Genomic DNA, 26,037 nt, shown 5'->3' with positions numbered 1-26,037 from the left:
GATGATCACCGCCAGCAGACTCATCTGCACCGAGTCATTTTACGGGTAAGCTAAACCTGTGGGCAGGAAATGTATCTCTTATTTTGTTGTGTTGTACTCTCCCAAGGGCTTAGCGCAGTGCCCTGCATGTAGTAAGTACTCAATAAATATGATTGATTGACGGATGAGGTAACTGAGGCACAGAGAAGTTAAGTGACTTACTTTACACAGCGGACAAAAGGCTACTTGTACTAGATGCTTGGGAGGGTGTGATACAATAGATCAAAGAGGTATTTTGGGTTAATTGTCACACTAGATTAATTCATTCATTCAGATCTATTGAGTGCTTACCGTGTGCAGTGCACTGTACTAAATGTTTGGAAGAGTATCAAACAACAGAGTTGACAGACACGTTCCATGCCACAGAGAATTAAGAATTTGGGAGAGTGCAATATAGCAACATAACAGAGTTGGTAGATGTGGTCCCTGCCCACAACAAGGTCACACTCTAGAGGGGGAGAATTCACGGTAGATTCATGAACCTATCCTTTACCTGCCAACATTTCAGCAATCCTACAGGCACCAAATGGTGAAGCGGCGTGGCTCAGTGGAAAGAGCCCGGGCTTCGGAGTCAGAGGTCATGGGTTCGACTCCCGGCTCTGCCACTTGGCAGCTGTGTGACTGTGGGCGAGTCGCTTCGCCTCTCTGTGCCTCGGTGTCCTCATCTGTAAAATGGGGATTAACTGTGAGCCTCACGTGGGACAACCTGATTACCCTATATCTCCCCCAGCGCTTAGAACAGCGCTCGGCACGTAGTAAGCGCTTAACAAATACCAACATTATTATTATTATTATTACTATTGATCACTCAGGTAGAAGAGAGGGAATTTGTTACCTTTGTGAACTCTAGACTGAAAACTCATCTCTCATTTGTAAATTCTTTGTTGGCAGGGACTGTGTCTACCCACTCTATTGTACCGTACTTAGTACGTTGTCCTACAAACAGTAAGCACTCAATAGATACAACTGATGGATTGATCGATCGATCATTCGGTCTCCCCACAGGAGAGACGGAAGAGGCTCCGTCCCGAGACCAAGAGTCTGCTTAGAGGAACTGATTTTGGTGCTAATGGTCATTCACTCATCCCTGTAGGTCATGTTAATAATAATAATAATAATGTTGGTATTTGTTAAGCGCTTACTATGTGCAGAGCACTGTTCTAAGTGCTGGGGTAGATGCAGGGTCATCAGGCCGTCCCACGTGAGGCTCACAGTTAATCCCCATTTTACAGATGAGGTCACTGAGGCGCAGAGAAGCGAAGGGACTCGCCCACAGTCACACAGCTGCCAAGTGGCAGAGGCGGGAGTCGAACCCATGACCTCTGACTCCCAAGCCCGGGCTCTTTCCACTGAGCCACGCTGTTCCTGCTGGGCCCTGCGGTGTAATGAGCAGTTAGGCGGGCAGGCGTGCAGCGCTTTACAAAACGCATCGTTGGGGAAGGAGAGAGTTAATGTTGAGACGGCTCTGACTGAGGAAGAAGAACATTTCTAGGAGAACCTGCTTCCCAAGATAATAGTAGGATTGGGACTTAAGATGATCATGAGAGACTTTTTTTAAAGGTACTTAAGTGCAAAACTCAGCTGCGCTGGGCAGCAGCGGCATGGGAGAGAGTTGAGGGCAGAGACTCAAGTTTACTGCGCAGAAGGAGGCGACGATAAAACACTTCCGGATTTTTTCCCGAGAAAACTCTATGGACACAACCCCAGATCTCTGCAGATGGAGTTGGGGTGTTCCGGGAGGGAGGCGTCCTTTGCGTCGCTACGGGTCGGAGATGACTCGACGTCATAAGACGACAACAGCGAGTGCCTACTTTGTGACAAGCACTGTATTAAGCGCTGCGATAGATGTGAGATCATCATTGGATTCAGTCCCTGTCAGACATAAGGCTCACAGTCTAAGTAATAAGAATAATGTTGGTATTTGTTAAGCGCTTACTACGTGCAGAGCACCGTTCTAAGCGCTGGGGGAGATACAGGGTCATCAGGTTGTCACGTGAGGCTCACAGTCAATCCCCATTTTACAGATGAGGTAACTGAGACTCAGAGAAGTGAAGTGACTTAATAATAATAATAATGGTGGTATTTGTTAAGCGCTTACTATGTGCAGAGCACCGTTCTAAGCGCTGAGGTAGACACAGGGGAATCAGATTGTCCCACGTGGGGCTCACAGTCTTAATCCCCATTTTACAGATGAGGGAACTGAGGCACAGAGAAGTTAAGCGATTTAATGATAATAATAATAATGGTGGTATTTGTTAAGCGTTTACTACGTGCAGAGCACCGTTCTAAGCGCTGGGGGAGATACAGGGTCATCAGGTCGTCCCACGTGAGGCTCACAGTTAATCCCCATTTTGCAGATGAGGGAACTGAGGCACCGAGAAGCGAAGTGACTTGCCCACAGTCACACAGCCGACAAGCGGCAGAGCCGGGATTCGAACTCATGACCTCCCACTCCAAAGCCCGTGCTCTTTCCACTGAGCCACGCTGCTTCTCTAAGTAGGAAGGATTCGTATTTACTCTCCATTTTACAGATGACGTGCTTGGGCAGAGAGGTTCAGTGACTCGCCCAAGGTCACACGGCAGACAGTCGGCAGAGCCAGTGGGAAAATGACCAGAAGGGGAAGAGTAGAACTAGCTATTAGTTGATCTGTGCCTTTGCCATAGCAACCAGATAATCTCACTGACAAAGATGATGATTTTTATTGGACCGACTGGCCTGTTCATGCCAAGTAATGATGATAATAATGGTATCTGTTAAGCTCTAGGGTGGATACGAGCAAATGGGTTGGACACAGTCCCTGTCCCACATGGAGCTCTCGGTCTCAATCCCCATTTTACAGATGAGGTAATTGAGGCATAGAGAAGTTAAGCGACTCGCCCCAAGTCACACAGCAGACAGTTGGCGGAGCTGGGATTAGAACCCAGGTCCTTCTGTCTCCCGGGCCAATGCTCAGTTACCTCATCTGTAAAATGGGGATTCAGGCTCTGAGCCCCACGTGGGATATGGACTGTGTCCAATCTAGCTTGCATATACTCCCGTGCTTAATGCAGTGTCTGGCACATAATAAGTGCTGGATAATAATGATGGTGTTTGTTAAGCACTTACTATACGCCAAGCACCGCTCTAAGCACCGGGGGAGGTACGAGGTTATCGGGTTTGTCCCGGGGGGGGGGCTCACGGTCATAATCCCCATTTTCCAGATGAGGTAACTGAGGCGCAAAGAAGTTAAGTGACTTGTCTAAAGTCACACAGCTGACAAGTGGCGGAGCTGGGATTAGAACCCATGACCTCTGACTCCCAGACCCGTGCCCTTTCCACTAAGCCACTTTAATAATATTGATTAAAAAAAATACTGGGGAAGGAATCATCTGGGGTCCTTGGCTAATACGCATGGGTGGCTTTGGCTCATCTTAGCCAGTACCAGGAAGCACCGGGACCAGAATGCTATTGTTTTAATGAGATGTTCTACCCCTTGACATGGCTCAGTGGAAAGAGCCCGGGCTTTGGAGTCAGAGGTCGTGGGTTCGAATGCCGGCTCCACGGCTCGTCAGCAGTGTGACTGTGGGCGAGTCACTTAACTTCTCTGTGCCTCAGTTCCCTCATCTGTAAAATGGGGACTAAGACTGTGAGCCCCACGTGGGACAACCTGATTCCCTTGTGTCTACCCCAGCGTTTAGAACAGTGCTCTGCACATAGTAAGCGCTTAACGAATGCCAACATTGTTATTATTATTTACTGCCATTGTTCTCGTCTGTCCGTCTCCCCCGATTAGACCGTAAGCCCGTCAAAGGGCAGGGACCGTCTCTATCTGTTGCCGATTTGTACATTCCAAGCGCTTAGTACAGTGCTCTGCACATAGTAAGCGCTCAATAAATACTATTGAATGAATGAATGAACTCTGGTCTCCTGATTCCCAGAGCACTGTTCTAGCAACTGGGCCGACAGCAGGGCCGAATTTACTATAGTTCCGTCCGAGGGGTCTGATGAAAGGGAGTAAAGATGACGATCGATCTGAATCGATCGTAGGTTCTAATCCCGGCTCCGCCACCTGTCAGCTCTGTGACTTTGGGCAAGTCGCCTCACTTCTCTGTGCCTCAGTTCCCTCATCTGGAAAATGGAGATTAAGACTGGGAGCCTCACGTGGGACAACCTGATGACCTTGTCCCTACCCCAGGGCTTAGAACAGTGCTCGGCATGTAGTAGGTGCTTAACAAATACCATTCTCACCATTTGAAGTCCTGAACAAATATCTACAGCCCCCGAGCAGGCCTTTCGGCAGGTTCTAATCTTTGATAAAACCTGTCGTTTGGAACATCTGGGGTTGTGTGACAGACTTTACTATTACTGTGCAATTGCTTTCCTGAAAATCTGGCTGTTTCCTCTCGGATTATCAGTGTTACGGTGTTTCTAGCAGGAATATTGGGAAGAAGGGAGAAAGGGTTTGACATAAAGAACTGTCTGGTAGAGTAAGTAGTCCGTTGCTTTTTCTCCCTGACGAAAGGAGCACCTGTAAAATTCCTTCCTTTCCACGTCTTCCTAACAGTGCTGAGAAACAAGCACTGTTGGGATGTCGATCCTCCAGGGCCCACCTGAAATTTATCACCACCATCAATGGTGTTACTGTGTGCGGAGCTCTCTACTAAGCATTTGGGAAAGTATAATACAAGAGATTTGGTAGGCGCGTTTCCTATCCTCACCGAGCTTACAGAATAGAAGGTCTAGATATAGATCTAGTCTAGATCTGTAAAGGACGGACTGTACTCAAATCAGCCCAGCAGGTTTTCTGTCTGCCATTTGCTTTAAATCGTCATAGAAGGGGACCACACGACTTCTAGCGTGGCTCAGTGGAAAGAGCCCGGGCTTTGGAGTCAGAGGTCATGGGTTCGAATGCCGGCTCCACCACTCGTCAGCAGTGTGACTGTGGGCAAGTCACTTAACTTCTCTGTGCCTCAGTTACCTCATCTGTAAAATGGGGATGAAGACTGTGAGCCCCATGTGGGACAACCCCGTTTCTACCCCAGCGCTTAGAACAGTGCTCTGCACATAGTAAGCACTTAACAAATACCAACAGTATTATTATTATTACTACGTGCCGGGCACCGTACAGTGCCGGGGTGGATACAAGCAAATCCGTAAGTGCTTCACAGATAACAAAATAAAAAAAGAAAAAGTGAGATCTCTAGACTGTGAGCTCATTGTGGGCACGGGATGTGTCTGTTTCTTGTTATAGTGTATTCTCCAAAGCGCTTAGTACAGTGCTCTGCACACAGAAGTGCTCAATAAACACGATTGAGTGAATGGATGATTGTGTCGAACCTGATTGGTCTGTATCTACCCCAGGGCTTAGTACGGGGCCTGGCCCACGGTAGGCGCTTAGCAAATACCATTTAAAGGACAAGAAACCAAAGGAACTGGGCTGTGTACAAGACTCCTGGTTTGCAGATATAGGCTGAAAGCCAACTCTCCCTCTGGCGGTTGCAGCCCTAACCCAGTGTCCGACATAGCTGATTGTTTTCCCTTGACCACCGAGGACCCTCTTAATAATAATAATAATAACGTTGGTATTTGTTAAACGCTTACTCTGTGCAGAGCACTGTTCTAAGCGCTGGGGGAGATACGGGGTAATCAGGTTGTCCCGTGTGAGGCTCACAGTGAATCCCCATTTTACAGATGAGTAAGTAAGGCACAGAGAAGTGAAGTGACTTGCCCACAGTCACCCAGCTGCCGAGTGGCAGAGCCGGAATTCGAACCCATGACTCCCAAGCCCGGGCTCTTTCCACTGAGCCACGCTGCTCTTCTATTAGCTCCTCAACGTACCCTGCGGCTACCTGGCACGATTAGACCGGAGGCCCGGCAAAGGGCAGGGACTGTCTCTGTCTGTTACCGATCTGTCCATTCCAAGCGCTTAGTCCAGTGCTCTGCACATAGTAAGCTCTCGATAAACACTACTGAATGAATGAACAAACGACTGGGGACCCATAAACCATAGAGCACAATTTAGCGGCGTCTGCTTCCTGTAAAGAAGAGGCTCATTCGTTCATTCATCAATCGTATTTGAGTGCTTACTCTGTGCAGAACACCGAACTGAGCGCCTGGAATGTCCGATTCGACAACAGGTACAATCCCTACCCGACGACGGGCTCACAGTCGAAAAGGGGCGAGACAGACAACAAAACAAAACAGTGGACAAGCATCAATATCATCAAAATGCTATCAATACTGCTCAAGGAGCAGCGATTGGACAAGAGCTAGGTTATGGGCTTGGGAAAGCCTCTGCCACATCCCACATTTTCTCCTAGAGAGCTACTGGCTCGAGGAAATGGGGCCAAGCCAAAGAGGGAGGAGGCATTAGCTCAACATCCTGGGTTAACAAATGCCACCGTCCCCCTTCCCCCCCCCCCCCCCCCCCCACAGCCTCCTCCCGGAACTGGCGATGCAGTGTTGGGGCTGGATTCAATCGAACACTTAGGATGGAGCTCTGCACCCACTAAGTGCTAACTATAAATCATTCAGTTGATATATATCTCCCCAGACCTCAAGAACCTCCAGAGTCTGCCCAGCCACCTCCTCATCCAACAGAAACCCTTTACCATTGGCTTTTAATCAGCTCGCCCCATCCTACCTCACCTCATTAATCTCCTACTACAGCCCAGCCCGCACCCTCGGCTCCTCTGAAGCCGGTTTACTCGCTGCGCCCCTATCTCATCTATCTCTCTGCTGACCCCTTCCCCACAGCCCTCTCTTTGTCTCCTTATACGCCAGACCACCGCGCTCTCCACCTTCAAAGCATCATTAAGGTCACATCTCCTCCAAGAGGCCTTCCGGATTAAGCCCCCCTTTCCCCGGCTCGCTCCCCCGTCTTCATCGTCTATGCACCTCAATCTGTGACCTCTGGACACTTGATATTCTCCCCACCCCCAGTCCCACAGCACTTATGTACATATCTTTAAATTATATAGTATAAGCTACATATTTTTATTCGTATTAATATTAATGTCTGTCTCCCCCTCTAGACTGGAAGCCCCTTATGGGCAGGGAACGTGTCTGCTAATTCTGTTGTATTCTCCCAAGTGCTTAATACAGTGTTCTCCATAAATACTCACTCAACAGATACGATCGATTGACTGATTGAATAAATACTAATGATTGATTGATCACTGCCTCTCTCCCACTCCACCCCAACTGGCACACCTTATTCCTCTGACGCCAACCTATTCAGTGTGCCGTGATCTCATCTCTCTGGTAGTTGACTTCTTGTCACACCTTCCCTACTTCTTAGAACTTCCTCCCACTTCATATCTGACAGACCACTCTATCTTCAAGGCCCTACAAAAACCATATCTTCTCCAGGATGCCTTCCCTGACTAACTCTCATTCCCCTACCCTATTTTCCTTCCCTACTGGGACCTCTATCCCAACTTGATGGACCGCGATTCTTGTGTTTGGCGAATTCCCCAGGATTGATTGTTTTAGGGGCAGCTTTACAAAACAGTAGTTCCCTTTCCTCAGGTCTTGTAATTATGTATTGGCATCTGTAATTGATTTTAATGTCTGTCTCTCCCTCTAGACTTAAAGCTCCCGGTGGGCCGGGAACTTGTCTACCAAATTTCTTATACTGTTCTGTCACACGAATGCTCAGTTTCAAGCATTACTAGCAAAGAGGGGTCGAAGGCCTGGGAGGAAGCAGGGTGGATCAGAGTCCTGTTTGAGTTGTTTATAGGGATTCTTGGGCAAGCAGGAGAAATGCATCCGTGAAAGCTCTCCTAGGTGTCCCCCACTACGAAGCCCCCATCTCCCTTGAGACCAACCATTTACCCCCAGTTGTCCTGGAGCTGGTTGAGTCCTGAGTGTGACTAGGCTCAAACACCCTTCCAGTCACCCATCCAAACTGACCCCCTCACTCCCTCGTCTCCCCCATTTTCTGACACTCCTTTCCCCATAATTTTTGCTCTAATGAGGAAAAGAACAAAGGACTTATAGTCAAGATAATCAATCAACCAATGGAACTTATAGAGCGTTTACTGTGTGCAATCACTTGTATTTATTGAGTGCTTAGTGTGTAAGGAGCATTGTTCTGTTCTAAGCACTTGGGAGAGTACGATATACAGAGTTGCTGGACACATTCCCCGACCACAACGAGCTTACAGTCTAGAGAGGGAGACAGACATTAATATAAATCAGTAGATTATGGATATGTACATAAGTGTTGTGGGCTTGAGGGAAGGATGATTAAGTCACAAGTACAAGTGTGACTTAGAAGGGAATGGTAGAAGAGGAGATGAGGACCTAGCTGGGGATGGCCCCTTGGAAGACATGTGCCTTCATTAAGCCTTGAAGGTGGAGAGGGAGATATATATTAGATATGAAATATGAAGACGGAAGGCATTTATGACCAGAAGCAGGATGTGGGCGAGAGGTTGGCAGCGAGATAGACGAGATCGAGGAGTTTCTGTTTGATGCAGAAGTGGGTGGGCAACCACTGGAGTTTCTTGAGGAGTGGGAAGACATGGACTGAATAGTTTTGTAGAAAAATGATCTGAGCAGCAGAGTGAATCATGTTCTGGAATGGGGAGAGAAAGAGGCAGGGAGGGCAGCAAGAAGGCTGATTCAGTAGTCAATACGGAATAGGATAAGTGGTTGGATTAACATAGTGGTAGTCTGGATGGAGAGGAAAGGGTGGATTTTAGCAACTTTGGGAAGGTTGAACTAAAAGGATTTGGTGACACTGAATACGTGGGTTGAACGAGAGAGATGAGTCGAGGATAACGTCAAAGTTATGGGCTTGTGAGACAGGGAGGGTGATGGGACGGGTAAGCCGGAGGGAGGACAGGGTTTGGGTGGGAAGATAAGAGTTCTGTTTTGGAAATGTTAAGTTTGAGGTAACAGCAGGACATCCTAGTAAAGAAGTTTTGAAGGCAGGAGAAGGTGTGAGACTACAGAGAAGGAGAGAGATTAGGACTGGCGCTCGAGATTTGTGAATCATCTGCACAGAGATGGTAGTTGAAGCCATGGGGGCTAATGAGTTCTCCAAGGCAGTGAACGTAGGTGGAAAATAGAAGGGGACCCAGAAGTGAGGCTTGAGAGACCCACAGTGAGAAGGTGGGAGGCAGAGGAGGAGCCCGTGAAAAAGACTGAGAATGATTGGCAAAAGAGATAGGAGAAGAACTAGGAGAGGACAGTGTCAGGGAGGCAGCAGTTCCCAGGAGAAGGGGGTGGTTGACAGTGTTGAAGGCAGCTGAGAGTTACAGAAGAGAATTAAACAAGAAAAAGATCACTGGTGACCTTTCTGGAGTGAAGTGGGGCAGAAACCAGATTGGAGGGGTTCAAGGAGAGAATTGGAGGAGAGGAACTGGAGATAAAGGGCGCAGATAACTCGCTCAGTGAGTTTGGAGAGGAAAGGTAGGAGGGATATGGGGTGATAAGTGGAGGGAGTTATGAAATCAAGAGAGGATATTTTTAGAATAGGGGAGACAGGATGGAGGAAAAGGTTTTGGAGATTGAACAGTTGAAAACGGCAGTCAAGAAGGGAAGAGGAGACAAGTGCATTGAAAAGGTGTGAAGGGATGCTGTCAGAGGTGCAGGCGGAGGGGTAGATTTTGAGAGGATGCAGGAGATCTCCTCTTGAGGTACTGCTGGGAAAAATGGGAGAATTGAAGAAGGAGCAGGAAGAGGGAGGGACTGGAGAGGAACAAGGGAGATTTTTATGGAGGTCATGCCTGATGTTTTCAATTTTCTCTATAAAGTATGTGGCCAGGTCAATCAATCGATTAATCATATTTATTGAGCACTTACTGCGTGCAGATCACTATCCTAAGTGCTTGGTAGTGTACAGTATAACAGAGGAGGACTGCCCACAACAAGGTCACAGTCTAAAGAGTGAGGTCTTTAGAGGCAAGAGATGGAGAGGTGGGGGACCAGAGGGTTTGAGGAGGGAATTAAACATTGGAAACAACTGGCGAGGGCAATGGACATGGGAGCCAATAATGATGGAGAAATAATGTTGCCGGGCAGAGGAGAAGGCAGAGTTAGAGCAGCGGAGAATGAAGTTGAAGTGGATGAGGTCAGCCTGATATCTGGATTTATTATTATGGAGTCGGTGTTCCCAGTGGTTCTTCAGGACCACATCCCTTGAGAGGACATCAGGAATAGTTTTAATAATAATCATCGTGGTATTTGTTAAGTGCTTACTGTGTGCCAGGCACTATACTAAGCTCTGGGGTGGATATAAGTAAATCAGATTGGACACAGTCCCTGTCCCATGTGGGGCTCACAGTCTTAATCTCCATTTTTTTACAGATGAGGGAACTGAGGCACAGAGAAGTGAGATTCATTCAATAGTATTTATTGAGAGCTTACGATGTGCAGAGCACTGTATTAAGTGCTTTTTTGGTTTGCCCAAGGGCCATCGGCAGACAAGTGGCGGAGCTGGGAAGAGAACGTATGTCCTTCTGACTCCCAGGCCTGAGTTCTAACCATCAGGCCACACTACTTCTCTACCAGGCACAGTCACAGCCCTACACAAGGTCAACTACAGGTAAATGGGAGATTGGATCGCTGCCCTCCCCCTGCCTCAGCATAATGAGGATCTGGGGTGGAGATTGTTTGCCCCACACATCTCTGAGACATTTTCAGGGACCAGAGAGCAGCGGCAAGGATATGGGGCCTTACCCAGAGGCGCCCACTCCAAAGCGAAGTGGGAACTCTCTAGACTGTAAATTCATTGTGGGCAGAGAATGTGTTTGTTATATTGGTGTATCATACTCTCCCAAGTGTTAAGTACAGTGCTGTGAACACACTACGTGCTCAGTAAATACGATTGCCTGACTGACTGTGTGACATGCTCATCCCCGGTCTCTGACAAGATCTAAGAATTTCCTTTCGGGGCTCAAAATGGTGGCCTCGTGGCCCCTTAACAGTCTTTGAATTCTATCTCTTCCTCCCAGGATTTATATCTTCGAAAATCCTTACCTCTTTTCAGCCCCAGGCTCAAAATGAAAAATTGGCACCTCCGTCCCCACCACTTTGGGAATACAGCCCGTCTCTATGTCTTCCATATTTGTGACCCCTTCAGGGCTCCCAAACCATTGGACTCAGCCCATCAGGGGCTCAGTTAATAATAATAATGAGGATGGTGATGATGGCATTTGTTAAGCACTTACTATGTGCCAAGCACTGTTCTAAGCACTGGGGGGGGCAATAAGGTGACAAGATTGTCCCACGTGGTGCTCACAATCTTAATCCCCATTTTACGGATGAAGGATCCGAGGCACAGAGAAGTTAAGTGACTTGCCCAAAGTCACACAGATGACAAATGGCGGAGCCGGAATTAGAACCCATGACCTCTGGCTCCCAAGCCCTGGCTCTTCCCGCTGAGCCACGCTGCTTCTCTGATAAACATGAAGAGATGAGAATGATGAGAGTGAATGGTCATTATCATGGAAGCAGCGTGGCTCAGTGGAAAGAGCCTGGGCTTCGGAGTCAGAGGTCGTGGGTTCGACTCCCGGCTCTGCCGCTCGTCAGCTGTGTGACTGTGGGCGAGTCACTTCACTTCTCTGTGCCTCAGTTACCTCATCTGTAAAATGGGGATTAACTGTGAGCCTCACGTGGGACAACCTGATGACCCTGTATCTCCCCCAGCGCTTAGAACAGTGCTCTGTACATAGTAAGCGCTTAACAAATACCAACATTATTATTATTAAAACTGAGGTTGCACACTCATCAGTCACACAGGGACGAGTTCGAGGATCCACACGGCAAAAATGAGAGACTGAAGTCAGAAAGGCTGAGGCATGCAAAGTTTATCCCACGTAGTGAACTAAACTTCCCTTTTGGGCGGAATACACTTATATGGGAGAAATGTACGGGAGGAATACACTTATGTGTTTATTCACATATGGAGAAGCAGCTAGCTCCCACTCATATACACTCCCCATTTGGGAGGAGTTCATTTATGAGTTACTCGCAAATGACCAAGCATCTCGATTCCACCCATGAGCACTTTTTACTCGGGAGGAATTCAGTTACGCGTTACTCACACGGGGCGAAGCTAGCTCTCGTCCATGAGCGCTTTCCCCCCGGGAGGAATTCATTTTATGATTACTGACATGTGGTGAAGCGTCCCTAACTTCCAGCCCCCAAGCGCTCACCCGTCCCACTGCTCCTCACTCGGTGCAGAGAGAACGGGCATCCCAAGCACTGGGGGTGGGGGGCAACCTGCAGTCGGCCGCGCAGATCTCCACCCCGCACGCTCCGCTCCTCCGCCGTCCACCTCCTCACCGTCCCTCTGTCTCGCCCATCCCGCCGTCGACCCCCGGGCCACGTCCTCCCGCGGTCCCGGAACGCCCTCCCTCCTCACCTCAGACAATCTGATTCTCTTCCCCTCTTCAAATTCCTACTTAAAACTCACCTCCTCCAAGAGGCCTTCCCAGACTGAGCTCCCCCCTTTATCCCTCTTCTCCCTCTACCCGCCCTTCACCTCTCCGCAGCTAAACCCTCTTCTTCCCCCTTTCCGTCTCCTCCTCCCCCTCTCCCGTCCCACCCCCTCAGCACTGTACTCGTCCGCTCGACTGTATATATCTTTATCACCCTATTTATTTTGTTTATTTTGTTTAATGAGATGTACATCACCCCGATTCTATTTCGTTGCCATTGTTTTAATGAGATGTTCTTCCCCTTGACTCTATTTATTGCCATCGTTCTTGTCTGTCCGTCTCCCCCGATTAAACTGTAAGCCCGTCAAAGGGCAGGGACCGTCTCTATCTGTTGCCGACTTGTACATTCCAAGCGCTTAGTCCAGTGCTCTGCACATAGTAAGCGCTCAATAAATACTATTGAATGAATGAATGAATGAATCTCTATCCACTACCCAGAACGTTGGAGGCGTCAGGAATCTGTTACCTGTCCTTTAGGATCGTACGCGCTTCTGGTTTCTTCTGGTCCAATCTCCATCTCCCCCACCCCACTCCCCCATACCTTATTTGTTTGGCACAGGGGTGAGGGGCACCTTTTTCTTCATTCCTGGCCTCGGGTGTCCGGAGGCTTCGGTCGCGTGGGTGGTGCTTCCGAGTTCCCTTTTTGTGAGCTTGGGCAGTCACGGGATAGCATTTTGACCTGGAGATGGCGGGTGCCCCTCGTTCACTGCGGGAGGAGTAATTAGCACCCTGAAGAATTAAATCCTGAAAAATGAAGGGAAATGGGACTATTTAGAAGAAAAAAAAGAAGACTAAGGGAGATTTGAAGAATAGAAAGAGCAATTACGTCGTGGACTGTGATCAGCTCTTTTTCTGCGGATCCAGGGGAAATGAGTTTAAATTATAGGAGAAGTTGGACTTAGACATAATGGAAGGAGGAATTCTAGAATGTCCTGTTCTCAATCTCTTAGCCATACCGGCTTGGAAATCTTTGAATAGAATACAGAGCTTTGGTAGCAATACCAAGTAAGTAATTTACATTACTCACACCAGATATAATGAAGAATTTCCCAACAGAGCGGACAAGTCACTGAGAGAGGATGCGAACTCTCAGGAAATAAAGTTTACCCAAGCAAATTAACCAACTATCATACCGATGAGTCTGTCAATAATATTCACTGAGTATCGGCAAGGCTAATAGCATGAAATCAGGCCTTTGGGGAAGGCAGGGTTTAGCAAGGCAGGACAAACATGCAAATAGACAAAGAGTAGAAGAAAAATAGAAACAGCATGAATCACTTGCAGAGCTCCACGTATTCGGTGATTGGAATAACTGAGGTGGGCTTGGGAAGAGCGGGGGTTAATCCGGGAGGATGCAGGGGAATTTTTAGGGAGTGGAGGGGATGACTGACAGAGAGCGGTGGGGATAGGCCCTGTTCTGGCTGAGGGAGGATCATCTGTGGAGGACGGCAAGCGGTTTCGCTGGGCCGGAGCGAAGATCTCGAGGAAGAGTCTGCCCAAGAACCGAAAGGAATTAAGGCAAGTGAAATCAATTCTGGTGAGAGGCAAGCAAGGATTTTAACAGAAAATATAAATGCAACTCACGGAACTAGCTCTGTGTTCTGAGTAGTGTTCACCTCCTTCTGCTCAGTAAGTCTAAGAGGCACTGGTGGTAATCTGGGGGGACTCAGAGTTTTTAGAGGAGCTCCTTGATAAATATGGGAAAAACTTATCTGAGGAGATCAATCAATCAATCAGTGGTATTTGTGGAGCACTTATTTTTCTGGTTTCTTCTCCGATTAAACTGTAGGTCCGTCCATGGGCAGGGATTGTCTCTATCTGTTGCCGAATTGTACGTTCCAAGAGCTTAGTACAGTGTTCTGCACATAGTAAGCACTCAATAAATACTTTTGAATGAATGAATGAATGGTTTTGATTTTTTATGGTATTTGTTAAGCGCTTATTACATGCCAGGCACTGCATTAAACACCGGGGTGGATACGAACTAGTCAGGTTGAACATAGTCCATGTTCTACACGGGGCTCACAGTCTTAATCCCCATTTGACGGATGAGGCAACTGAGGCACAGAGTAGTGGAGTGACTTGCCCCAGTCAACAGACAAGCGGCAGAGCCGGGATTAGAACCCAGGTCCTTCTGACTCCCCAGGCCTATGCTCTATCTGCTAGGCCATGTTACTTATTATATGCAGAACGTGAGAGAGCATTTGAGAGAGAACAACTGCTTGAGAGAGGACAACAGAGGTGGGAGACATGTTCCTTGCCCACAAGGAGCTTACAGTCTAGAGGCAGAGTTTCCACATTTTGTCAGTCAGAGTCACGAGCTGAGTTAGACCTGGTGAGCCCTGGTGGCTGGGGCAAGATTCAGAGTAGATAGGTAATAATAATAATAATAATAATAATGGTGGTTATTAAGCACTTACCGCGTCAGGCACTGTACTGAGCAATAGGGAAGATACAAGGTAATTGAGATGGACCCAGTTCCTGTCCCACACTGGGCTCACAGTCTTAATGACCATTTTACAGATGAAGTAACTGAGGCACAGAAAAGTTAAGTGATTTGCCCAAGGTCACACAGCAGACATGTGATGGACCTGAAATTAGAACTCAGGTCCTTCTGACTCCCAGGCCCATTCTCTATCCACTAGGCCACCCTGTAGCAATCCTAATCCTATGATTATAGTCTTAAATGGCTGGGGACATGAACCAATCCTTGTCCCTCCCCTTTGGTCACATTCATTCATTCACTAGTATTTATTGAGTGCTTACGATACGCAGAGCACTGTACTAAGTGCTTGGAATGTACAATTCCACAACAGATAGAGACGGTCCCTGCCCAATGACGGGCTCACGGGCTAAACGACGGGCTAATATTATCCATCGGTAAGGTGGCCAGTAGGGTGGCTGTATGATAGTCCAGATTTCAGCCATTCTGTCCTTTGGAGGCCCTGGAGGCCTTTTATTTCAATTTTTAGAGCCCAACTTCCCTATGCTGAGGTTTCTCCTGACCAAATTCCTTGGCCCGGAAGCATGGCCTCATTCAGGGAGACCTGGGAGAGGAAATGGAATAGCTCTGGAACGGTGAGGGGTAGAGAAATGCCCTAGGTTCAGGTGGACTTGGACAAATTCATCCGACTTGCAAAATGTGGTCTGTAAGACATTTTCATTACGTTGCATGCCAGCGTGAGCCATTTAACATCACGTACATCTTCGGGGTTTGGGTTTTTTTAGGGTTATCGCTGGGCACTGTAACTTTCAGGGTTTGTCTTCTGTCTCTTGAAGATGCACAGAGAGCAACAGAATCGTTGCTTGGGCTTTGGAGAGACTGCGATTCTTAGCACCTACTTTAGTCTGTGTAGTTACATGAACAGGACTCTCACTGGAGAAAAAGAGAAGCCAGGAGAGATCCTTGAGGATTGGAGGGTGGATCTCCCAGTGTTGGGGTGAAGAGCCCCGAGCAAGGAATGTGGTATTTCACAGAGATAGCTACAGAAGCAGCGTGGCTCAGTGGAAAGAGCCCGGCTTGGGAGTCAGAGGTCGTGGGTTCTAATCCCGACTCTGCCACTTGTCTTCTGTGTGACCTTGGGCAAGTCACTTCACTTCTCTGGGGTTACCTCATCTGTAAAAATGGGGATGAGAAAATGTGAGCCCCACGTGGCACAATCTGATTACCCTGTATCTCCCCCAGCGCTTAGGACAGTGCTCTGCACATAGTAAGCGCCTAAAAAAAATCACCAACATTACAGCATAAGCAGATCAGACACAGTCCGTGTCCCATAGGGGGCTCTCAGGCTGAGGTGGAGGGAGAACAAGTATCTTATTCCTGTTTTTACAGGTGAGAACGCTGAGACTTACCCAGGGTCACCCTGCAGGCAAGTGGCGGACTCGGGATTTCTGCATCAGTCTCCCTGCTGACTTCCCAGCCTCTTGTTTCTCCCCCACCCCAGTCCATACTTCACTCTGCTGCCTGGATCATTTTTCTACAGAAGCGTTCAGGACATGTCACTCACCTCAAAAGACTCCAGTGGTTGCCCATTCACCTCCATATCAAACAAAAACTCCTCACTATTGACTTTAAAGCAGTCCATCACCTTGCCCTCTCCTACTTCACCTCTCTGCTCCCCTTCTACAACCCAGCCCCCACACTTGGCTCCTCGGGTGCTAATCTTTTCACTGTGCCTCGGTCTCACCTGTCTCGCTGCCGACCTCTTGCCCAAGTCCTGCTTCTGGCCTGGAACTCTATTTGATTCTATTTATTTGCTATCGTTTTAATGAGATGTACATCCCCTTGATTCTATTTACGGCTATTGTTCCTGTCCGTCCGTCTCCCCCGATTAGACCGTAAGCCCGTCAAAGGGCAGGGACCGTCTCTATCTGTTACCGATTTGTACATTCCAAACGCTTAGTACGGTGCTCTGCACATAGTAAGCGCTCAATAAATACTATTGAATGAATGAATGAATGAATGAATGAATGGAACTCCTTCCCTCCTCTAATCCAACAATTACTCTCCCCCTCTTTCAAAGGCTTACTGAAGGGACATCTTCAAGAGGCCTTCCCAGACTAAGCACCCCCCTTTGCCCTCTCCCTTCTGCGTCACCCTGACTTGCTCCCTTTATTCTTTCCTCCACCCAGCTCCACAGCATTTATGGAGATAACATAATTTATTTGTACCGATGTCTGTCCTCCCCCCTAAACTATAAGCTTGTTGTGGGCAGGGAGTGCTTCTGCTTATTGTTGTAAAGTACTCTCCCAAGCACTTAGTACGGTGCTCTGCACACAGGAAGCGCTCATTAAATACGATTAAATGAATGGATGAATGACCTAGACCTTTGGTCTTTCCAGGCCAGTAGAAGAATCCAGAATAATAGGAAAGAAATACCACAATCGCTGTCCTCGGTGGTATTAATTGAGCGCTTACTGTGTGTAAACACTGTACTGAGCACTTTGGAGAGGACAATACAACAGAGTTGGTAGACACAGTCCCTGCCACAGTGAGCTAAAGCCCTGCTCAACCGGCTGTGAGCCAGGGAACATTGTCCTTTCTAAGGTCCTTACCTTTGTGAATGACTACAGCCTCAGACTGCTCTGCAGGCATGCTAATCAAGATGGAAGAAAGAGGTCATTCTTGCTAAAACTCACAAAGCACATACGTCTATGTCCGCGAATAAGCTCATTACGGGCAGGGAACGCGTCTGCTGATTCTGTTGCGTTGTTCTCACCAAAGAACTCAGTACGCTGCTCTGCACATGCTGTTCAAAAAATACCATCGATTGACTGAAATGACCAGTCGTTTCCAGATTGTCCCTTTTTCTATCAGTGTGTCCCATTTTCCCAGGAAGGGCTGATAGGAGGGACGCAGAATTATCCTGCACGAGGGATTCAAGCCCCGCCTCTCTGCAGGAGCGGAGGACAGGTGAAGCCAAACAGACTGTCGCCAATGTCTCCGGGGCGATCTGGCAAATATCCTGTCCCCGTGCCCACCCACATCTGGCGGGGGAGTGAACAGAGCTAACTGATTCCTGCTGCCGCAGTCCTCTCACTCATAAGCCGATCGCCACCAGAAACATTTATTCATTAAGTTATATTGAGCGCTTACTGTGTGCAAAAGACGGTACTTAGCATCTGGGAGAGTAGAGCATAACAACAAACCCACATTTGCCCACAGTGAATTTACAGAATAGAGGGGGAGACAGACATCAATATAAATACATAAAGAAATTACAGCTATGTACACAGATGCGTATTCATTGGACTAGCAGACGGGCAGATGGGGGATTAGATAAATTTGATCACTTGATTATTATTGTGGTATTTGTTAAGGGCTTACTATGTGCCAAGCACCGAACTAAGCAGTGAGGTACACACAGATTAATCCAGATGGCCACGGACCCTGTTCAACACAGGACGGAGAATCTAAGTAGGAGGGAGAACAGGTAATGAATCCCCATTTTACAGATGAGGAAACCAAGGCACAGAAAAGTTAATTATGCCGCTGAGCCTAAGAGCAGCTGAGGAACAATTCACAAAAGCGTGGCTCAGTGGAAAGAGCCCGGGCTTCGGAGTCAGAGGTCGTGGGTTCGACTCCCGGCTCTGCCACTTGTCAGCTGTGTGACTGTGGGCGAGTCACTTAACTTCTCTGTGCCTCTGTTTCCTCATCTGTAAAATGGGGATTAACTGTGAGCCTCACATAGGAAGACCTGATCACCCTGTATCTCCCCCAGCGCTTAGAACAGTGCTCTGCACATAGTAAGCGCTTCACAAGTACCAACATTATTAAAACAGCCAGTGAGATGTTGTCTCTGTCACAGCTGGGGTTGGGGGGTGGATTTGAAGATTGTTCAAAAATCCTATCGGCCCTTCAATCAATCGATCAATTGTACTCACTGAACGCTTACTGGATGCAGAGCACTGTCCCTAAGCGCATGAGGGATAAAACAGTACAACACACAGTCCCGGCCCACAGTGAGCTTACAGTCTAGAGGCCTCGAAGATTTTCACTAGCCCAACCTTTCCTTAGCAACGTTTCGATGGCGCACGCAGTAACCATGCAGCAAATACAACTGATGGATTGACGTCGCATCTGAGAGCAGAGAACATCAGTCATCGGCGTTACGGGGCATGCGTCCGCATGTCAGAGTAGCCAACTGCCTAATTCCTTTCCAGGGCTGGATCTGTAGGCCGTCGCCGATCGACACCCGACTGCGTGAGGTCGGTCCCGTTATTTGGATCATCTGCTCTGCTCTTGCCCCCTCCTGGGACCAACGGGGACTGCTTAAGGCTGGAGCAGGAACAGAAAGGAACTGACAGAAACAGAATTATGCTTTCCTGGTGTCTTCGTAATAATAAGAATAACGATAATAATAGCATCTGTTAAGTGCTTACTATGTGCCCGGCACTGTAAGGCCTGGGTTAGATAGAAGTTAATCGTGTTGGACACGGGCTCTGTCCCCCATGGGGGTCGCAGTCTTAATCCCCATTCTACAGATGAGGAAACGGAGGCCCAGGGAAGTGAAGTGACTTGCCCCAAGTCATACAGCAGACTGGTAGCGGAGCCGGGATTAGCACGCAGGTCCCGCTAACTCCCAGGCCCCTGCTCTTTCCACTAGGCCAGGCTGCTTGACCTCCTTTTCTCTAAGGAGAATTTAGGAGTTGACCATCTCCTTGGAGTAATTTCCACGTGTTCTACTACAGGCCCCTGGGGTGGCTGTACTCATGAACCTGCCGTGCCTCTGAAGAGGCTTTGTTATCCCTCTCTTAGGCACAGCCACTCTCTTGATGATGAGAGCCCCAATCCATCGAAAGATCCAAGTGCTTAGTACAGTGCTCTGCATATAGTAAGCTCTCAATAAGTATCATGGAATGAAAATATAAAAAAGAACACAAGAATGGAAGTGCCAGTGGAGACTCAGCCCTGAGGTTCTCACGGGTCCTTTGGGGGATGCAGGGACTTCTTCCCCTGCCTACCGTCTTCCCGGGATGCCCGGGCAGAGCTGGGGGCTCTGCCAAAGGGGGGGCAGATGCAGCGATTGCCAGGGGATGGGGCAGGATGCTGACCCTTCTGTCAATGACTTGTTCGGGTCTGAATTTGGTGGAGCCAGAGGCCTTGATCTTGTCAGACCCACGCTGAGATGAGAGGAGGCAGATGTAGGCCTGGGCTGCCAGGGAGTTAGGAGGAGGGGAGTGGGAGGGGGCTCAGGAGGGCCAAACCTGGGCCCCACAGAGAGTGATGGGACTTTAGTATTAATGTTGCAAAGCTGGTTATTCAAGTAACAAAGAGAAACAGCCTAGCCCAGTGGAAAAAGCACTGACCTGGGAGCCAGAGGACCTGGTTTCTAATTCCACTCCGCCACTCGTCTGCTGTGTGACCTTGAACAAGTCACTTAATTTCTCTGTGCCTCAGTTCCCTCACCTACAAACTGGAGATTCAATGCCTGGTCTCCCTCCTACTTGGTCTCTGAACCCCACGTGAGCCGTGATGATCTTGTATCTGCTCCAGCCCTTAATGCAGAAGAGTAGAGAAGCAGCATAGCTTAGTGGAAAGAGCACGGGCTTTGGACTCAGAGGTCGTGGGTTCTAATCCCAGCTCCACCATTTGTCAGCTGTGTGACTTTGGACAAATCGCTTGACTTCTCTGTGCCTCAGTTACCTCATCTGTAAAATAGGGACTGTGAGCCCCATGTGGGACAACCTGATAATCTTGTATCTATCCCAGTGCTTAGAGCACATAGTAAGTGCTTAAAAAATACCTTCATTATTATTATTATTGTTACAGCGCTTGGCATAGAGCGTTAAACAAAAATGAACATTATTATTACTATTCGTAGTAATAATCATAAAAACTGGCAGTAAAATTCAATTTTCAAGCTCAGTCATTAGCAGTTGTGAGAAATGCCCAGATTGTTGTTCTAGGCTTCAATATAGAGAATAAATCAACAGAGGAGGGAAAGGAGTTCAATTTACCGAGCCCTGGTAGAAGGCTGACCTGAATTAATCAATCGGTGGTATTTATTGATGATGATGATGATGATAATCAATTTGTTAAGCGTTTACTATACACCAAGCACTGTTCTAAGCTCTGGGGTAGATATGAGCTAATCAGGTTGTCCCACGTGGGGCTCACAGTCTTTATCCCCATTTTCCAGATGAGGTAACTGAGGCACAGAGAAGTGAATTGACTTGCCCAAAGTCACACAGCTGACAAGGGGTGGAGCCGGGATTAGAACCCATGACCTCTGACTCCCAAGCCCATGCTCTATTAAGCCACGCTGTTTCTCTATTATTGGTTATATTATTGAATATGTTATTATTATTGAGCCCTTACTGTGTGCAGAGCCCTGTACTACGCGCTTGGGAGAGTACACTACAACAGAGTTGATAGGCACGTTCCCTCCCCACAACGAGCTTTCAGTCAAGAGGGGGAGACAGCCAATATGAATAAATTGTTATTGTTATATATTATAATATTATTAAATTATAAATATATATTTATAGATATATACATAAGAGCTGTGGAACTGAGGATGGGGTGAATACCAAATGCCCAAAAGGTAAAGAGGCAGAAGGAAGAGGGAGTCAGGGAAAAGCGGGCTTCCTGCTGCCGGAGATTTGGTTAAATATAGCGATAGCTCCCACTGTGCTGATTCTTTAGACAGCAATGCAGGTGGTTGACACTTGTTTGCCTTGAGTCTCCGCTGAAGTTTCTTTTTGACCCACATTCTTTAAGTTACCTGAAGTTACCTTTCCGGAACTGGCTCACTCGGCTGATGGCCTGCGGATAGGTTTGGTGGGTTGAAGGTGCATTTGTTCATTCACTCAATCATATCTACTGAGCGCTCACTGTGTGCAGAGCACCATAGTAAGCACCTGAGAGGATACAATAAGACAATAAACAGACACATTTCCTGCCCACAACGAGCTTACAGTTTAGAGGAATGCAGCGTAGATTGAGAAACAGTGGGGCTTAGTGGAAAGAGCACGGGCCTGGGAATCGGAAGGATCTGCCACATGTCCGCTGTGTGCCCTTGGGCAAGTCACTTCACTTCTCTGAGCCTCAGTTACCTCATCTGAAACATGGGGATCAAGAGTGTGAGCTCCAAGTGGGACAGGAACTGTGTCCAACCTTCTTAACTTGTACCTACCCCCGTGCTTAGAACAGAGCTTGGCATACGGTAAGTACTTAACAAGTATTACTATTATTATTATTATTATTGCTATGTGCCTGGGGGAAGCTGCCCAGAAATTCAGGTCAGCCACGAGGGTAGAAATGCCTTCGCCAGGACTTTGTGATCAAGGTTAAAATTGCTCTTAAAGAATGATCCCCTTACAGAGTTGGGACACTCTGTCTCAAAAGTGATTCAGCATTTAAAAAGAGGGAAAAGAAACTGGCTCCTTCCACAGAGACCCAGAGAAAGAATGATTTTTTTTTAATGGCATTTAAGTGCTAACTAAATGATTACTGCACAAAGCACTGTGGTAAATACGAGCTGATCAGGTTGGACACAGTCCCTGTCCCGCATGGGGTTCACCGTTTTAATCCCCATCTTACAGATGAAGCAACTGAGGCTCTGAGAAGTTAATCATAATTGTGGCATTTTGTTAACCACCATTTGTGTCAGACATTACGCTAAGTACTGAGGTTGGTACAACAGTCCCCGTCCCCTGTGGGGCTCACACTCTTCAACCCTATTTTACAGCAGAGGTGACCGAGGCATAGAGAAGTTAAGTGACTTGCCCAAGATCACACAGCAGACAAGTGGCAGGGCTGGCATTAAAACTCAGGCCCTCTGACTGTCGGGCCCTTGCTCTTTACACTCGGCCATGTTGCTTCCATCATTTGTTTTTCAGTTGGCCTCTTCTCTTGCCTGTTGCGAAAATGAAACTACATGTGCTTTTCTGTCCACCTTGCCATTTTCAGTCCCATGACAGCTCTTTCCACCGAGTTCTTCAAGTGAGCTGTTGATACGGATGTGGCCCTGACCCGGGAGGGGGGACACGAAACCTCTGGAGCGTGTAAGGGATTCCGGGGTACCCCCTGGAGAAATACTCTAGGCTCACGCAAAGCCCCGGGCCTTCTCGAAAATGGCACCAGAACCGATTTTACACGCAGGTATCCGGTTTCCACAAAGGCCATCCTTACCCAGAGGACAGGTCAAGGTCATGAGCCAAATAGAGGTACGCCATAGGGGGTGGGACCTTCCACCACTTAAAGCCTTTTCACCTGCACTCCCATAATTGCCTAATTAACTCTCTGAGGTGGACCAGGATGGTCAAGCCAGCCAACCAGGCTGTAATTGACAGGGCAGCCTGGGTGGAGCCAAGCCTAGAATAGACCTCCAGTCATCAGCCCCGCCTCATCCACCCTTCCTCGGCAGAGGCCTAGGTTTCCTGATGCAGTGGGCGTCTGAAATTCTGGCCAGCAGGGTTTTAATTATTTACTTCTGGCCCTCAGAATAGCTCCGGAGTCAAGCCGTTTGAGGGGCAAAGAAAGGCAGGAAAATGGGTGGGGGAAGGTGGCGCAGCCCTAGAGAGGGGCTTTCTAACGGGGAAGGGGGGTTTTGAGAGCTTGAGCCACGATCTGCTAGGAGGGAGGGGCGTCAGGGAAGGCCGAAGGAAAATGTCCACTCTCTGTTGGTTGCTGTAATGAGGAAGTTCACTGCAGCTTAGTTTCCTTTCCCTCTCTGTAGCGTCTAAAACAGGAAGCAAAGTCAGTTAGCAAGCGGCAGCTGTGCCGGGACGGCGGCCTCACGGTTTCAGGGGCTCCCGCCTGTCCGTTGACAGTGTGGTGCTGTTCTGGGGGGGCGGGCGGGTGGGTGGTCGGGGTAGGCCCCCCGACCCTCTCTCAAACTCCAGCTATGGTTCACTGCTGGAACCATGGGAACATCACCCGCTCCAAAGCAGAGGAGCTGCTCTCCAAGACCGGGAAAGATGGGAGCTTCCTAGTACGTGCCAGTGAGTCCATCTCCCGGGCATATGCTTTGTGTGTATTGTAAGTACAGTGTTACCTTTCATCGCGTCTATGGCTCTCACCTCCTCTGACCCTACTGCACCCCTACTTCCTCTCCCTATCACAGCCCTCCATGCTCTGAGGTTGGAGCTGTCACCCGCCCGCCTGCCGGGTGGCAGGTATGGCCTAGGCTGACCGAGGGCACCGGTGGGGGGAAGATCAACCCTCGGGGTGGGGAGACCGGCATCTGTGTATTTAAAACGTGTTTGATTTTTAAATCAGGCGGAGGACTCTTTAATGGGGTTCGGGCTGTGAGCGGTGGGTACGCCCCAGTTGTTTCCCCAAGGCTGTGGTGTTCTGGGAGGGTGTTTGGCTAAAGTTTTTATTGGGAGGCAGCTTTCCCTTGGCCCAGTAGAAGACGGTCACCCCGGCACCCGGTTTGGTTCCCTAAACGCTTGAAAGACCGTGAAGCCGTTTTCACTCCGGTTGACTATCAGCTAACGAGAGGGCTCCAGTTCTGGTCTCCGGGAGATGGCGGAACGGGGTGGGGGGCTGAGCTCTGAAATCAGCTTTTTACCCCAAGTTTAAAATGTGATCGGGCAATCAGGGGTATTTATTGAATGCCTTCCGGGTGCAGAGCGCTGGATGAAGCGCTTTGAAGGAGACAGTGACGTATACTTGGCAGTCCTGATCCCTGCCCTCAGGCTGAGGAATATACGGTTTGAAGCAAGAATCAATGTTACCCCCTGGGCGCGTGGTGCTCCGGAAGGAAGAGTCGTACTGAGAATTAGAAGGGACTCCCCATCAATAAATGGCTTTAATGCACTGCATCCTGGGCTGTACCAAGTGTCTTGGAGACCACCTTCAGTTAAAAGGGCCCTCTCCTCCTCCCCATCCCTCTGCTTCCCTTCTTGACTGTTAGCAAGTGAACCTGCTAAATGCCACCCGTTTCGTTTCTCTAACAACCAAGCACCGAGCCAATTTCTAAATGCTTCCTCTTTAAAGACAGCATATTTAACGTTTTCAGAGGCGGCGGAGCCGGCTGCTGCTCCCACCCCTGTGGTCTAACCATTTCCCTCTGCTCAGTCCCTTGGACAGTACAGAACTGTGTAGTCAGAGTGAACGAGCGAAAGGGTGTGCCTGCTTGAAATGATCTAGAAGGTTTCATATAGGTGCAGGCTGGGCCGAAAACATACCGGAGCCAGGAAATGGAGGCTTCGGGTGATCCTTCCCATTAGGCCCCGTGTCACCTCCAACATACACCTTGGGGAAGGCCTGGGAGTGGGGGAGTGAGAGAGGGAGGATTTGCGTGTCCCTAATGCTTCTGGTGTAGTCCCCGAAACTCTTGGGGCTACAGCAGCAATACAAGATTCTGCTTTCCACGTTAAGGCCCTCCTCGCTTACTCAGGGCTCTTGGTTACTGCCCGGTGCGTCTTGATTCTGGACACAGGCGAGGGGTAGGATGACCACTTGCCCGGGGCCTTAGAAGACGTCAGATATCCGCTGTGAAATTAAGATGGAACGCACGGTGTCGGCCGTATTAAAAGTAAGATTTACAGTTTATGCCTCTGCCCCTTCCCAGGCTGGGCACTTGATATGCGTGGCTCAGTGGAAAGAGCCCGGGCTTGGGAGTCAGAGGTCATGGGTTCGAATCCTGACTCTGCCACTCGTCAGCTGGGTGACTGTGGGCAAGTCACTTCACTTCTCTGGGCCTGTTACCTCATCTGTAAAATGGGGATTAAGACCGTGAGCCTCATGTGGGACAACCTGATGACCCGTATCTACCCCAGTGCTTAGAACAGTGCTCTGCACATAGTAAAGTGCTTAACAAATACCAAAATTATTATTATTATATTCACTCCACCCTCAACCTAACTCATGTACATAGCTCTAATTCATATTAATGTCTGTCTCCCCCACCAAACTGTGAGTTCCATGAAGGTGGGGAATGTGTCCACCAACTCTGTTGCATCATACTCTCCCAAGCATTTATTATAATGTTCTGTGCGTGAAAGTGTCCAGTAAATACCCCTGATCGATTGGGACTGTTGCTGAACCTGCCCTGAGTGACTCTGGTTTTCTCCTCTGTAAAATCGTGTCCCACCACGCCTGCCCCCATCCTC

General features: G+C 48.5%; 1 protein-coding gene across 2 annotated transcripts in view; it reads left to right on the top strand.

Moving 5' to 3' along the window:
- Nucleotides 1-23,792: 23,792 nt before the first annotated feature.
- Nucleotides 23,793-26,037, top strand: part of INPP5D (inositol polyphosphate-5-phosphatase D) — a 177,177-nt gene continuing 174,932 nt past the window's right edge. For both annotated transcript variants that reach the window (XM_029067359.2, XM_029067353.2), the window contains exon 1: nucleotides 23,793-23,956. In XM_029067359.2, coding sequence (XP_028923192.1) covers nucleotides 23,823-23,956 — 134 coding nt within the window. In that variant the 5' untranslated portion in view covers nucleotides 23,793-23,822. The remainder of the gene's footprint in view (nucleotides 23,957-26,037) is intronic.

This window comes from Ornithorhynchus anatinus, chromosome 1 (genome assembly GCF_004115215.2).
Source record: "Ornithorhynchus anatinus isolate Pmale09 chromosome 1, mOrnAna1.pri.v4, whole genome shotgun sequence".
In the NCBI taxonomy this organism is placed as follows: Eukaryota; Metazoa; Chordata; class Mammalia; order Monotremata; family Ornithorhynchidae; genus Ornithorhynchus; species Ornithorhynchus anatinus.
This window is presented reverse-complemented; position numbering and strand designations above follow the sequence as displayed.